The sequence below is a fragment of the Liolophura sinensis genome, chromosome 6 (assembly GCF_032854445.1).
Source record: "Liolophura sinensis isolate JHLJ2023 chromosome 6, CUHK_Ljap_v2, whole genome shotgun sequence".
NCBI lineage: Eukaryota > Metazoa > Mollusca > Polyplacophora > Chitonida > Chitonidae > Liolophura > Liolophura sinensis.
In genome coordinates, this window is record NC_088300.1 from 4,901,199 (window position 1) to 4,915,772 (window position 14,574).

At 39.5% G+C, this 14,574-nt stretch overlaps 2 protein-coding genes across 2 annotated transcripts in view; one reads left to right on the forward strand and one right to left on the reverse strand.

The window, feature by feature from the left end:
• Positions 1–4,601, forward strand: part of LOC135466286 (symplekin-like) — a 32,390-nt gene extending 27,789 nt beyond the window's left edge. Inside the window, exons 31-34 of the mRNA XM_064743702.1 lie at positions 55–186; positions 1,067–1,132; positions 1,483–2,121; positions 3,104–4,601. Coding sequence (XP_064599772.1) covers positions 55–186; positions 1,067–1,132; positions 1,483–2,121; positions 3,104–3,220 — 954 coding nt within the window. The 3' untranslated portion in view covers positions 3,221–4,601. The remainder of the gene's footprint in view (positions 1–54; positions 187–1,066; positions 1,133–1,482; positions 2,122–3,103) is intronic.
• A 7,130-nt stretch (positions 4,602–11,731) lies between these two features.
• Positions 11,732–13,257, reverse strand: LOC135466192 (uncharacterized). The gene is given in 3 exon segments (XM_064743579.1): positions 11,732–12,616; positions 12,619–12,686; positions 12,850–13,257. Coding segments are annotated over 3 exon segments (360 nt in total). The 5' UTR covers positions 12,966–13,257; the 3' UTR covers positions 11,732–12,440.
• Between the last annotated feature and the right edge of the window lie 1,317 nt (positions 13,258–14,574).

Below are 14,574 nucleotides of genomic sequence, written 5' to 3' on the forward strand. Positions count from 1 at the left end.
TGACAACCATGTACCTAATAGTTGTCATGTATGTCAAATGTGCCTGTGTTGTAGAGAGCTCACATTCACAAGACCATCATGACTGTACTGGAGACGGACCCAGAGGAAGAACGCCGGGCCACAGAGGCCAAGGCTAAGGCTGAGACAGAACAGAGGGAGAAGGCTGAAAAGGAGAGACAACTCAAGGTATGGTGGGTGCAGCTGTGAAGCTGACTGTGGTACAGAGTGCTACACCAGAAACCCCTATTCCTGAACACCAGTTTAATAGATTCCTTCATACATTGATTTGACACAATGTATTGATCTGTACACAAAAATATGTCACTGTTTTGACTTGGTCAGGTTTATGAGTGGAGAAAAACAGACAGAGCCTAGCAAAAGTGATAGCTACATTTAGCCTCAAGGTACAGCTTTCTGAAAAAGCTCTTGATGTAAAACTAGAGTCTAACCAGTGCCTGCATTGATCTGTTGTAACACTTCAATTTCCTCCAACCATTAACCTCATATAAGTGAAAATTCTTGATTACAACATTTAAGAGGCTGTTTTGCAGAGATCTTTTGCAAAAAATCAATCCCCACAAATCCAGTTTTTATGTTAGGATAGCCCACATAATTGCCTATCACTAAATATCAGTCTGACATGTGCTAGTTGTACTGTTCCAAATCAGTAAATCAGTTCCTAAAATTTATAACGCAGGCAGCGTAGTGACTTTTTCAAACTTTAGAATCATTTTAAACACTGTTACCAGTACAGGTACAAGTTACATAAAGACAATAATTTGAGCTATTCTTAGTAAAGGCATAAAATTTGATGTGATTAGCAGATATGGATTTTTTCCCCAAAATTTCTGGTATAGCCTCAAACAACAGTGCAATGTTTTAATCATCTTACATGCATACTGTTGGGAACAAATTATGTTACAATTATGTACACAAATCACTTACATGTAACAAGTGACATGCTTGTGTGTTAAATCATGTTAGTGCTAAAACTCTGGTACATGTACCTATGCTATATTCAGCCTTTCAATAAGCAGTTGTAATCCTCACATTTGTCTGTTTTCAGCTACAAAGGGAAGAAGAGGAAAAGAGACGATTGGCGCAGGAGAAATTGCAGAAAAAGCTGGATGAGGTTCGTTCAGTGAATATTTGTCATTGTCTTGATCAGGAATAGTTTTTATGTGTGGTAGGCTACATTCGGATTGTTTCTGTGATTGTACAATATGTTTGCATATACCTGGTAACTATTTAAATACCCATTTCAGCCAGGCTCTGTTTATATCCATTTTTTGTTTATTTATTTCATTGGTGTTTTCCACCGTGCTCAAGAATATTTCACTTATATAACATGGCCGGCATTGTGGTGGGAGGAAGCTGGGGATAGCCCCATCCATGTTTAAACCAGGATCATTGATTGATCAGATTCAGCAATCTATTGAGAGGTTTGAAATCAACTTATGTCATCATTTATCTGGTTGGCAGGAAAGGGCAGAGATGCAGCGAGTTGCCCGACAGAATGCTGCCAGGGAGCTGGCATCAGATGTCAAATTTGACCAAGTGATGTCTGAACCAATGGAAGTTGGTGAATCCATTGAGGCTGAAAGTAAGAATAGGCCGTCTGTAATTCCAGTGAATTTGTCCACAGTCAAGGTAGAACTTGAAGATTCAGGTTCACAGCAGCTGGAATCTGAAGCTGAAGCCAAATCAGCTGCAAAGAAAAAGGCTGAAGCAGAGGCAGCTGCACAGAAAAAGGCTGAGGCTGAAAAAGTGGCAAAGAAAAAGGCTGAAGCAGAGGCAGCTGCCAAGGAAAAGGCCAAAGCCGAGGCAGCTGCAAAAGAAAAGGCCACAGCTGAAGCAGCTGCAAAGAAAAAGGCAGAAGCTGATGAAGCAGCAAAGGAAAAGGCTGATGTAGAAGCTAGAATAAAGGAAGAACTTGCAGCTGCAGAAAAACAGCAAGCTGAACTTAGAGCCAAAGAGGAGCAGGCTGCAAAATCAGGAGATGATAGGGAGAAAGGAGGCAGTACTTTAGAGGAGGAAGAAGGGGACATGGAGTTTGTGGTTATGTCTGAGGTGGAAGATGTGGGTTCTCAGGAGAAGGAAGAAGGGCAGGTTAGCTCTCAGGTAATGTATAATAATAGTGATTATTTCTCCACGCTGTGAATTCAGTTTTGATCCGAATTATGGTTTATCTCTTTCGTTGAGGTTTAGTGCTGACAATACCATTTGACTTCTGAAGATCATGTATTCTGTTCATTTATCAAAACTCTTACATCTGAGGTTTGGTGCTGCCAGTACCATGACCTGTTGAAGATCATGTATTCTGTTCATTTATCAAAACTCTTCCACCTGAGGTTTGGTGCTGCCAGTACCATGACCTGTTGAAGATCATGTATTCTGTTCATTTATCAAAACTCTTCCATCTGAGGTTTGGTGCTGCCAGTACCATGACCTGTTGAAGATCATGTATTCTGTTCATTTATCAAAACTCTTACATCTGAGGTTTGGTGCTGCCAGTACCATGACCTGTTGAAGATCATGTATTCTGTTCATTTATCAAAACTCTTACATCTGAGGTTTGGTGCTGCCAGTACCATGACCTGTTGAAGATCATGTATTCTGTTCATTTATCAAAACTCTTACATCTGAGGTTTGGTGCTGCCAGTACCATGACCTGTTGAAGATCATGTATTCTGTTCATTTATCAAAACTCTTACAACTGAGGTTTGGTGCTGCCAGTACCATGACCTGTTGAAGATCATGTATTTTGTATACTCCTGAAGACTCTTGTGACTCTTTTCATTGCCGTCTAGATGGTCTTTAGTTCATGCATTTAAATAATAGGTAGGTAGTTAATAAACAATTAAATAAAACCAACATTTATTGGGGTAAATTTAAACTTTTTACTTGATGCATATGGTAAATTGCAGAGCCATGCTTTGGTGACTTGTGAGTATTTCTTTCCTGCCAGTCTGTATAGTAGTTCACTGGAAATAATTTGAGGTGTTATTCTGCATAACACCAGCTGGAACAAGGCTTTAGGCAGTATGAACAAAGAGTTTGCAGTCCATTTTATACGTTATGTGCACTTATTGGTGCATTTCAGGAAGAGGACAGTCCGGCAGATGTCAAGGAATCTGGGAAAAAAACGACAAGAGGGCGTGGACGGGGAAAGGCCAAGGCCACAGTTGGTTCACGGAAAAGTTCACGCACAAAGAAGTGAATGAAGAAAACACTTCTTGTAGCTACTGGTTAACCACAAAAGTTGGATTGGTGATCCTTTGGAACATTGGCAGCGTTTATGGGAAACCCTCAGTCTGCTCCAGCAGATGACAGCTGAGCATGATATTCCCTTTTCTTTTTCCTTTTTCTTTTTCCTTTGCGTGAATAGGTACATTGGACAAAAACTAACACATGTGGTTCCTGTATTTTTCCTGTGTTCATTTCATTTGCCTTTTGAATGTTGAGACGTTTTTTTTACCAAAGTGAACATGACACCAAGCATTCCTTAAATGAAGACTGTATACATAGATATTTTACATGTATGTATGTGTTGTCAGAGACGATGATGGTTGCCGTTGTCAGGAAAATGGAGTCATTGTGTGGGAGTTAGAATATTTGTGTGTAAAAATGCTTGAGATAAACACTGGAACTGCAAAACTTGTGTGAAAGATTGTGCACTGGAAATTTTCATTTGAATGTTTCATCTATTTTCTCATAACCATGATCACAGTGTAGAGATGTGTAAATAACCAACAGAATAAACAGTGTGCATCATAAAAATACCCTTATTAAGGTCCGGTACATGCACTTATATGGAGAAAAAGGTGTGCAAGGTACCTGGTGCAGGGCACACAAGTTTACCCTGATCACGATCCTGACAACTATCGTGTAAGTTCAAAAATTGAAGGCATATATAGCATCAAAAAATATTCACAAATACATATCGAGAGATCCTTTTTTTTTTAAACAAGTCTCTGAACACTGTAACATTTGAATCATTTGAACTTTATTCAAAATCCTGAAAACCATGCTGCAATATATAGACCTACAAAGATCTTAATTTCAATTACAGTCTATTTCTTTATAAGTGATGTTTCTTTATTAGTGATGTTTCTGTATTATGTTGTCAGTTTCTCTTTCAAAATGGGGAAGAAGTTTATTTACAGTAAAGGACATCAAATGTAGTTTTTTGCTGTCAGTTTGTGCTCCAAGTCTCTGCATGTCCAAAAGTAGTGCTGTGCAGTTCAGTAATAATTCTCCCTTGAGGTTGTTGAAGAACCATAAGCCAATGTCCAGATTTTATTAATTTATATTGGAAAGGAAGTGCTGAGTGACAAAATATCTTAAATATTAATAAAAAGCATTATTAGTGATTAAATAATTACACAATAATTAAAAAATCCTGAAATCTGTTTTACTTCATTTATGGAAGTATGTCATTAAATTAACATTTTCTACGGAATTGTTGATGGCTTGAGCACAGAAAGACTTCACGAGTTCTTTGTACAACTTTAGAAATGGTCCTTTTCTTCAGGTCTGTATACAATGGCCCACTTTAAAGTGAAAGAAAACAAAAAATAAAGTGATCTTTAGCCGAAAGACCAAGGAAAACTTTCTTTCATATTTGTTCCACTGCTTTGAAAGAGTCCGTTATGAACCTTATTGACGTATTGCGTTCCATTATGTGACGCCGGGCTTTGTTCACTCGCTTCATTTTTAGTTTCCTTTCATTTAAAAGAAGAAGGTACAGTTTACACAGTCACGGGCCTTGTGTGATACCAAGGGATGAAAGTCAGAAACGTTGTTCAACAGCGTGCGTAAGTAGCTGTCGTGTCCAATAGAATTAACGTTTTGCGCACTCTCCCAAATAAGGCGCAGAAATAATATTGTCACCCACCTTCCTTAAACAGAACAAAACCTCTAATGGTGATGGATGACCATGCATGGAAAAACATAATTAATTGCCATCTGGTAACTGAACTGGAAAACGGTTGCAAGCGTGCTCACAGGTGTCTATACTCATGTTTAACATCTCATGGCAGTAGTTTTACTTGTGGCAAAGTGGTCTTAATCAGATTCTTCCATTACGGGTATGGCCAATACCTGATGTACCGGCTACGATAATGTTGTCTGTTTACATTATTACGAATGTTATGGTTGTGGGAAGGCCTAGCAGCAACCTGGTTACCAGTGAGTGAGTGCTTGGGGTTTAACGTCGTACTCAACAATTTTTCAGTCATATGACGACGAAGGAATCTTTAGGGTGCATGTACGTGTAACGTGCCTCCTTGTAGCAGGACGGATTTCCACCGCTCTTTTATTTAGTGCTGCTTCACTGAAGGCAAGTAAGCTGCCCCGCCCGAGCCATTATACTGATACGGGTCAACCAGTCGTTGCACTATCCCCTTCATGCTGAACGCCAAGCGAGGAAGTTACAACTTCCTCTTTTAAAGTCTTAGGTGTGACTCGATCAAGGATTGATCCTGGATCTACAGGTCTCGAAGCGGACGCTCTACCAACTGTGCTATCCGGGCCGGTTGGTTACCAGTGTGATATATTCATGCACCTAAGGGAGCTGTGCCATTTCGGATCATGCTTATTCGCCGTAAAATCTACAGATCACCCTCCTCCTATTTTTGTTGGAAGTCTGGTGGTCGAGTGGTCTAGACGGTTGACGTGCATTGCTGGCGATTTGGTGCATGACTCTGAGGTCGCTGGTTCGAAACCCGCAGTGGTTTCGGCCAATTTTCAGAACTAGATTCTGTGCTGAATTCAGAAAGTGTAATTCCCTAATAATGATAATACTGTTACTTAAAATGGTACAAATATTTAATATTTATTTATTTGATTCGTGTTTTACGCCTTAATCAAGAATATTTCATTAATACGGCGGCGGCCAGCATTGCGGTGAGAGGAAAGTCCGGGAAAAACCCGCAACCCACGTCATTGGTAGACCTTGCCACGTACAACAACACAGGAGTTCAGCATATATGTAGGCCTAATACATTTGATTAGTTAAAAGTAAGGCCAAAATTTTCAGCAAAACTGGACTGGATTTCTGAAATGAACCTTGCTAATCGATCCTTTGTTAACTTTATTTTCCTTTTCAAAGCGAGCTGAGCAGGAGATCAAACTTAGATGAAATACTAACCTGTGATGAAGTTAAAACCTCGATCTTGGTTTCCAAAGATGAGTTTGTCAGTGTCTATACCCCCACCTCCTCCTCTTGCCCACGGGGGACGGACAAAAACCCCGCTGACAAAAGTACCGCGGACAAAATCCCCGCCGGACAAAATCCCCTCCAGATATAAGCCCCTCGATCAGTATTAAGTGTATATGGTAAATGACATAAGTTGTTTGATCGTTTGAGAGAACGTGAACATTCTCCCTGAAGTGACGTTTCATATTTCAATACATTTCAAATCAAACATCAGGGACAAGCCAGTTTTGGAGAGATTGCTTTGAAAACTTATGAGAGGAAAGCTGTTGAACACAAGTGACAGACTGGGATACGTTTTCATGAAAAGTTTTTAGACAGAAAACAAGGTCACACTGTATGAAATCCAGTCAACAAATACTTAACACCATGTTTGTAAGACTGTCGGATATATTTTGTAGGTTAATTAAGACGACGGGGCTTTTGTCCGCCGGGGCTTTTTGTCCGCGAGTCTTATGTCCTGGATTCCCACCACCACCACCCTCAACACTCCTGGCGATAACCCACGGGCAACATTCTGATACTTAACATCACTGCCAACCAAAAATATGGGGCAATGAAAGCAATGCAAGACTAAAATCTTAATTCCATCTTACATCTCTTTAATTTACCCACAGATCTGACTACACCTTGGCTTTAAAGTAGAATTTTCGGAATTTCACGTAAAAATTATTTCTGGTCAACGGCTATGGTATAATTAACTTCACTATACAATATCATACTCCACGTTTTACAGCAATTAGCAAATGTCACATACTGTTAGCAGAGTTACCTGTCGTTGAAGTTCCTCAGATGACTTAAAAATGCCCCACTATCCAAGGCAAACTTGAACTTTTCATCAACAGAGTATTTGTAATTCCTAGAGTCAAAGTGCAATGATATTGTTCTTTAATAGCGATGCAAAGTCAGTGCGGTAGTAGTCCGCTATGGTAACCTGCCATAGTAAAGTAGTGAACCCGTATAGCCGCGCTGACATTCAGTGTAGCTGGTTATTTTTGTCTGAGGGAAGCAATCTCTGTGTTTAACACGGTTAGAAGTTTTTTCACGACACCTATCACCTATGATTTCACCATGACGTCATTTTGCTTGACTTCATTATGATTTACGTACAAAATAAATTTTGGAGCATGAATGACCCCGCTAAACACAAAGGATCTTCAGGCCATTTTTCTCCATTTTGTTATTCGCAAACATTTCTATCAATATCAGTCGTTTGGTGGGAAAACCAATGACGACTGTATGAACACTGACCTCTGGGGCCACTGGTGTCACTCTTCTTATGCTGAGAGTCGTGGAGAGAAAATACACTCGCTGATGCAGACATCGACCTACATCCTGAGTCTTTCCTTTGGAATTCCCTTAATTTGTTCTGGATTATGTAATCGTACCATGTTTTTACAGGTGAACAGTTCTCAAATTGCTCAAGTTGATGAAAGTCTTTGAAATGAAACGTCACTTCAGCACAGTTACCTTTTTTCCCTTTTGTTCAACACTCTTCAGTGCTCTCGCTGCAATTCACTAGGTTGCACAGTTAAATCCAGTCGACACTAAAGCTTTACAGCACGAGGGGATACAATACTGGAACGTTACTGTTGTTTTACGTATATGATGGCCGCCGGCTTTATAGATGGGCGAAAAAGGAGTGCCTGAAGTAAACCTCTGACCCTTGGCTGGTGAACTTTCCCACGCCTAACATACGTTATATTGGTCAAAGGCAAGTGGTCTTAGTGAAGCTGAACAAGAGAAGATCATGCTAGAGAGAGGCAGAGGAATCTTGAAATGCTCTGTCCGAGAAAGGTATTGAACACTCGACTCAGGTTCCTAGCGATAGGAATACAAGCACCTTAACCACGGAAGCACAAGCCGCCCCCAACTCCATGCAATAAGGCACATAAATATATGTGTTACCTGTTATTCATTCATTTATGTGGATTTTCAGTAGTTAAACTAGAAGTAGTTTAATTTTGCAATCTCCGTGGCAAAATGTAGTTCTGTCCATTAATGATGAGGATTTCTAAAGAAGTTCAAATGTCCAAGGTAATACACTGCATATCATGATAGGGTAGTCTAGCAAAAGGCCTCGCGAGCGTGGTTGGCCGCTCATTGCTGATCGTTTGTCAGATATTTCACAGATGAAGGTTTTCTTAGACTTATCTTAGTTTTCATTAAATCAGACGCAAAAAGTTTTAATCAAAGCAACATAAAACGATGATGAATTAAAATGAGAATCTGCAAATTCCCTAACCAAGCAATCTATAACGGTCAGTTCCTATGTACTGTTAGGCTACTATAAACAATGACTCAATGACAGTGAAAGGGACTTGTATGTATTTTGTTCATGTATTCACTGGGTGGTCAATAAACTACAAATAACATCAATGCACATTTGTTTACCTAATCCTTCTTAAGCCATGGTGCTAGGAGGTGTAAGCCGCTATTTTTAACGCGCAGACAGAATAAAACCCTAATGAGATAAACTGAGACGAGGCCAGATGTCATTGGTTACGTATGACCATTTGCCAGCTATCACACTGTCGTCGCTGCTTTTGCTTTACACTCCATGTTACTGTCTTTCACTTTCTACTCTGATGGTATTTAAACCACACACACAAACTTATCGCCCGTAAAATTTCCCACCGACTATGCATATAATAGAGGGGTAATTAAAAGATATAAAATATACCTCCGAAATGAAATTTTAGTTTTTAATTTTTGGCATAACAATCATTTCCCTTAAAGCCATAATCTTTCATGTAGTGTTCCTTTTCATGTGTCTTTTAAACATGCTTTGCCTTAAGCATTTTCGATTTAATATTAACCTCGTTGCTTTTTTAAAATTTCTTTTTTTTATCATTTACATGTCATATTGAAAGATGCCTCTTCAGTGGGTCATTTTTAACAGTTATTTTTTCTGCCATTGTATGATTGTGTTCACGGATGTGTATTTATCTGATGTATGTGGGGGTGAGTCGCCAGTTTCTGTGTTAGGTCTGACTTCAGCCCATCAGCTGCCTCCAGGCATTAATTTGTGCTTACTGTACCATGAGTGACTAAACAACTTATGACATCAGGGCCCGGGTTCACGAATGTTACTAAATTCTGTCCATTTCTGAAGTCGATATAGATTTATGCAAATGTTCATCATGAAGTGTTTCTCGAAAAACTTAATTGAAACACTACATAGGTATGGGCAAGATGGTTGAACAAGTCAGCTCTGTAAACATCTTATTTTCGCAGGTTATTGTTTGAACACAATGAATTAATAATTAATAATGTGAATATATTATCTCTTCATCGGTTGGCAATGTTTCCAGTTCAGCTTCTACATTATTTCTGAAAGCTAAGCTGAAAAGAATGAAACCGATCTCAGATTTAACCCAAGGGCTGAAAAGTCGAATTTGGTTTTGTCATCTTGATGCATGGAAGGCAAATTATTTCTCACAAACTTCATGAAAGACCAATTAAGCAGCCCTACAAGCGCTATGGACCGCTTGTTGCCTCCAGAGAAGAGTGGACGCCAGAAAATCTCGAAGATTTCCAACACACGAGATGATGGTTCAGTTCGTTGTCTCCTGGGTTCTCGGGACAACAAGCGGTGGGCAGATCTCGAAACACGTTGGTCAATCCAAATGGTCTACCATGAAGTTTGATGAAGACCTCTAGAAGTTTATCTATTTATTTATTTGATAGTTGTTTTATCCCATACTTAAAATATTTCACTTGTACAACGGTGGCCAGCACTATGGTGAGAGAAAACCATGCAGGCAGATACCCACGACCATTCGCAGGTTGAACTGGACCGCACTGGTGAGAGGTCCCGTGACATTGCTCCGCGCTGGCACGCTAACCACCCGGACCACGGAGGCCCAACTACAAATTTTGACAAAGTTTGACCTAAATAATCATGAATTCACATATCATTTCCATTTGTATAACACCCCCAACTGCAAAATGCCAAAGAAAAGCCTTAATCACATTCAGTGACGTCAGAAGACATTTCTCATAATTCCAGGAATAAAACCTTCTAACAATTCAAGTGAGGAGTCCAAAAATATTGCCCAGGGCAACAGAAAAAGCAAATGTACAGATATACATTTATTTCTCCTTCGTTCTTCAGTTACAGTTCTTTAAACAGCTAAGACGCAGGAAGACGCACGTGTATCTGCACTTAATACTCCGTGCAAAACGGCTCTTGAGACTAATGCAACACTTGAAACTCAGGTAACTCCTCAAACTGAAATAGGCCTAGCATACATGAACGACACTAAGGGGAGCTGGATTCAGCATAGCCGTGTTAAATCTATAGACACGAAGTGTCCGGCAGCTCAAACTCTGTTTATGATGTCCACCAACATTACTGAACACATTCACGCGTTAAAATCAAACATCTTTATTTATATGCGTGAAATTAATAGATGTATTTTAGTAGTTTTTGTTTTTAAGTCGTCCTTATAGGACATACAAGTTACAGGCTTTTAATCAGAAAAAATCCTGACTAAATTACTTTCATGGTATATAAAATCAGGGATGATAGTCAGATAACATGAATCAGTGCCTAGGGGCTAATACAGCTATACGTACGTATACAGGTATATTTTATTTGATATGATCTTGAGCTGTGCTGTGTGGAATCCTCTAGCTCGATACCGCAGACTATCACATCGGATAAGGTACAACAGCAGACCGTAGACTATCACATCTGATAAGGTACAACAGCAGACCGCGGAATATCACATCGGATAAGGTCCAACAGCACACCCCATCGCAGCAGTGTGAATTCCTCTACCTCGATACCGCAGAATATCACATCGGATAAGGTCCAACAGCACACCCCATCGCAGCAGTGTGAATTCCTCTACCTCGATACCGCAGACTATCACATCGGATAAGGTCCAACGGCAGACCCCATCGCAGCACAACGCACATGCTACAGTGAGCGTAAGATAATATATCCATCGCCGTTTTGTATTATATGTGTTTCAGCTGTAAGTGGGACTCTAACTGAAGATAGAGATTAAGGACGGCACCATACTGTTCAACTACATGTACATGCTCCCCTTTACACCACTGTAAATGTCATGCAGACAAATATTTAACAATGCCAATCTCACGTGATAACGGAAGACTTGGTGTTAGGCGCTTTCGTAAATTTTTTAATAAAATCTTTTTAAGTTTTTATTTAATACATAAGCTTTACATAAATCAGTTATATATTTCTTGATGGACCTCAATCGTACACATGGTCAAATTTGTCAGATATAGGTCAAAGTGGATTTTAATGGTCACAATGATGTAAAGCTAACTTTGGGAGATAGGGTACAAATGTCTATTTTGATGCCCAGATTAGAGATTATGCATTTGTTATGCATGTTAATTGAAATGTAACACAATCTTATGTCAAATTAACTTTTTAGACGTTGTGTTTCGCATTATAGATGTTAAAAATGTTGTAATCTAACATTATTTATTGATTTATTTGACAAATTTATTGATTTTGTGCTCACATAAGTCCACCAAATACAAATCACTAATATGTGTATTCAGATATCATCAATGAATACCACATACAAGAACATATGTTGTTTAGCGCATCATCTGGTTGTATACACAATGCAGATTTCAACTGTAAGGTTACTAAACTGACAGTGGCGATTAAGTAGAGCTCAGAAATGTTCATAACATTATATTGGGCACAGAGATGAAATACCAGTAAATGTATTAGTGAACAGAAAAACAACATCACAACAACTGCAACATTTTTACATCATTTACTAATATATTTCATTTACTAATATATTTCCTTTACTAATATCTTTGGGCATACGGGGAAACTCAGCCACTTGCACCAAAATTTTGACCTAAGTAATTTCCTAGACTATAAATATGCATGTCAAGGGTGAGCTGTAACCCAGCAAGGGCTGACCTATCATAAACTCTAGCTGAGGGGTCTTAGCCCAGGGATGGCTCACCTATCATAAGATCTAGCTCAGAGGTCTCAGCCCAGCGACGGCTGACCTAGCAAAAGCTCCAGCTCTCAGCTCTCAGCTCTAAGCCCAGTGAGGGCTGACCTAGCAAAAGCTCTGGTTCAGAGCTCTTAGCCTATCCAGGGCCGATTAAAACCAGTAAAAATTAATCTATATGAAGAAGGTAAATGTATTCAAAGTGTGAAAGGTGACAAGTCAGCAGAGTTCCCCCACACAATATACGCACTAAATACCTCAGACTAATGTCCACATAGGGATTTTTGTGCTTGGCATAGAACAGATGAGGGTGTTTTGATATACGCTGTGTAACAGTTAGATGACCATCTACCTAAAGTTTTAATAACGTGATCCTCAAGTCTTGCATAACTAGCTTCAGTAGCAGCTCTTATCTTAAAGGAGTGACCGCCGTAGTCTGCTGGTAGCCTGCTTTGGTGAGAACAGATTTCAATTTGCAAATGACAAAAACCCTCGACAATGGAATTCTCCTGTTAACTGTGAAAAGAATTTGGATATCATTATGTATTTCTTCCTTAAATGAAGTGGGCATTGAGGTTGTTTTGAACAAAAGACATTAACAGTTATCCCCATTCGGAATGGATCAGCATTTGAAGCTCTGAGTTTTAAAAACATAAATGCTTGAATATTCACAAAAAAAAGATGTCATAAAGATACAGGAATGAGTTTGGGTCAAAGGATTCTGTTTCACTGGTAAATTTCCCACCACGCTGGAATCCAAATAAAGCTAGGGAGCATGCTGCTTGCATTAATAAGTCAATGTAAGAGGAGAAGCATTCACCATGTAGAACTGAGCATATTTGTTTTAAAATAGGGCATGTAATAGGATGTCGGTGGTGATTTGAAACAGCCTGTGATGTCTTAACTCCTCTACATATGGATTCCAACCTTGGTCATTTATAACAGCAATCTCATAACGGATTTGCCCCTCCCGATTGCATGTAGAAAAATCTGACACCTGCCAGTTTAGAAGAGCAGTGTGCCACAAACTCACTAAGTAAATCTTCAGTAACAGGTCTAAGGTTACTCATACTACAGGGCACTCTGAATGTGACAAATATCTCCAAAACTTGTGTGTACAAACTCCTTGTGTTATGGCCAATAGCATAGTCCCATTACTTGTCAACACCACTTTGAAGGTCTAAAGCAGGATCACTTCATGGTATGATTTATTTATTTATGTATTTGATCGGTGTTTTACGCCCTACTCAAGAATATTTCACTTATACGACAGCAGCCAGTATTATGATAGGAAGAAACCGGGCAGACGCCCGGGGTAACCCACAACCAACTTCCTGGTATGAAGGCCATGGAGTCGGTAACCTGTTTGCCATAGGGACAAACTCTCTGAACTTCCTCATCTGAAAACCAGAGAGCGAGTCAGCTATATTGTTCTGTTTGGTAGTAATATAATTAGCCATAACATTATAGTGGCCATTCGCCGAACACCATGTTAATTTTGCTAGGGGCAAAGCTTTAGATCTGCCCTTATTAATAATGTCACACAGAAATATCACTGTCTTACCACACTACAAATTAGCCCAAAACACTGCAGCCACTACCATAGGAAACAGTTCCATATGTGCCATGGAGAGTTTCCTCATTTTGTGATCATGATCGATCAATTCCTCTGGCCTCCTTCCCTGAAACCAGTGGCTTCCAAAACATCCATATCCCATTTTTACTGAGGCATCAGTGGACAATAACACAGGTGACCTTTAGTCTATGAAAAGGGAAAATCCATTCCACTGGGAAAGGAAAGTCATCCACGTCCAAGTCCTTCCTACAAAACGCCGTCAGTGACACTGTCTTATGTAACTCCTTAACAGCAAGAGCAAGGAGATATAATATAAAACTTCTTCCTGGGCAAATAACAGGCATGTCATAATGTAAATGGCCAAACAGTACCAAGAGTTCTCGATTTGTACATTTACGCTTATTAATGAGAGAGCCAATAAGGTAGGAAATCCTATCGTTTTTTTCCTTCCGCAGTCTGGCTTCAAATTTCTCAGAGTACAAAATAATCCTTAAGTATTTGATCGCTGTATACGGCCCAATAGGTTTGCTGGGAGACAATGGGATATTTAACAACTGAAAAATATGTAAAATTTTGTTCACAGTTTCCTTTGCATTATCCCCAGGTTCATCCAGACTATGGGAATCAACTGAGGAAATATTTAACATCATAGTTATGTCTTGCTACCCAAGAAATGGCACAAGCTAATGTACCAAACAAAACTGGGCTTGAGCGACAACCAAAGACAAGGCGACAGTAGAAATAATAGTTGAATTCCCAAGCCACTCCGAACAAATGCCACTGGTCTGGGCGGATAGGAATTTGCTTGAACGCATCCTTCA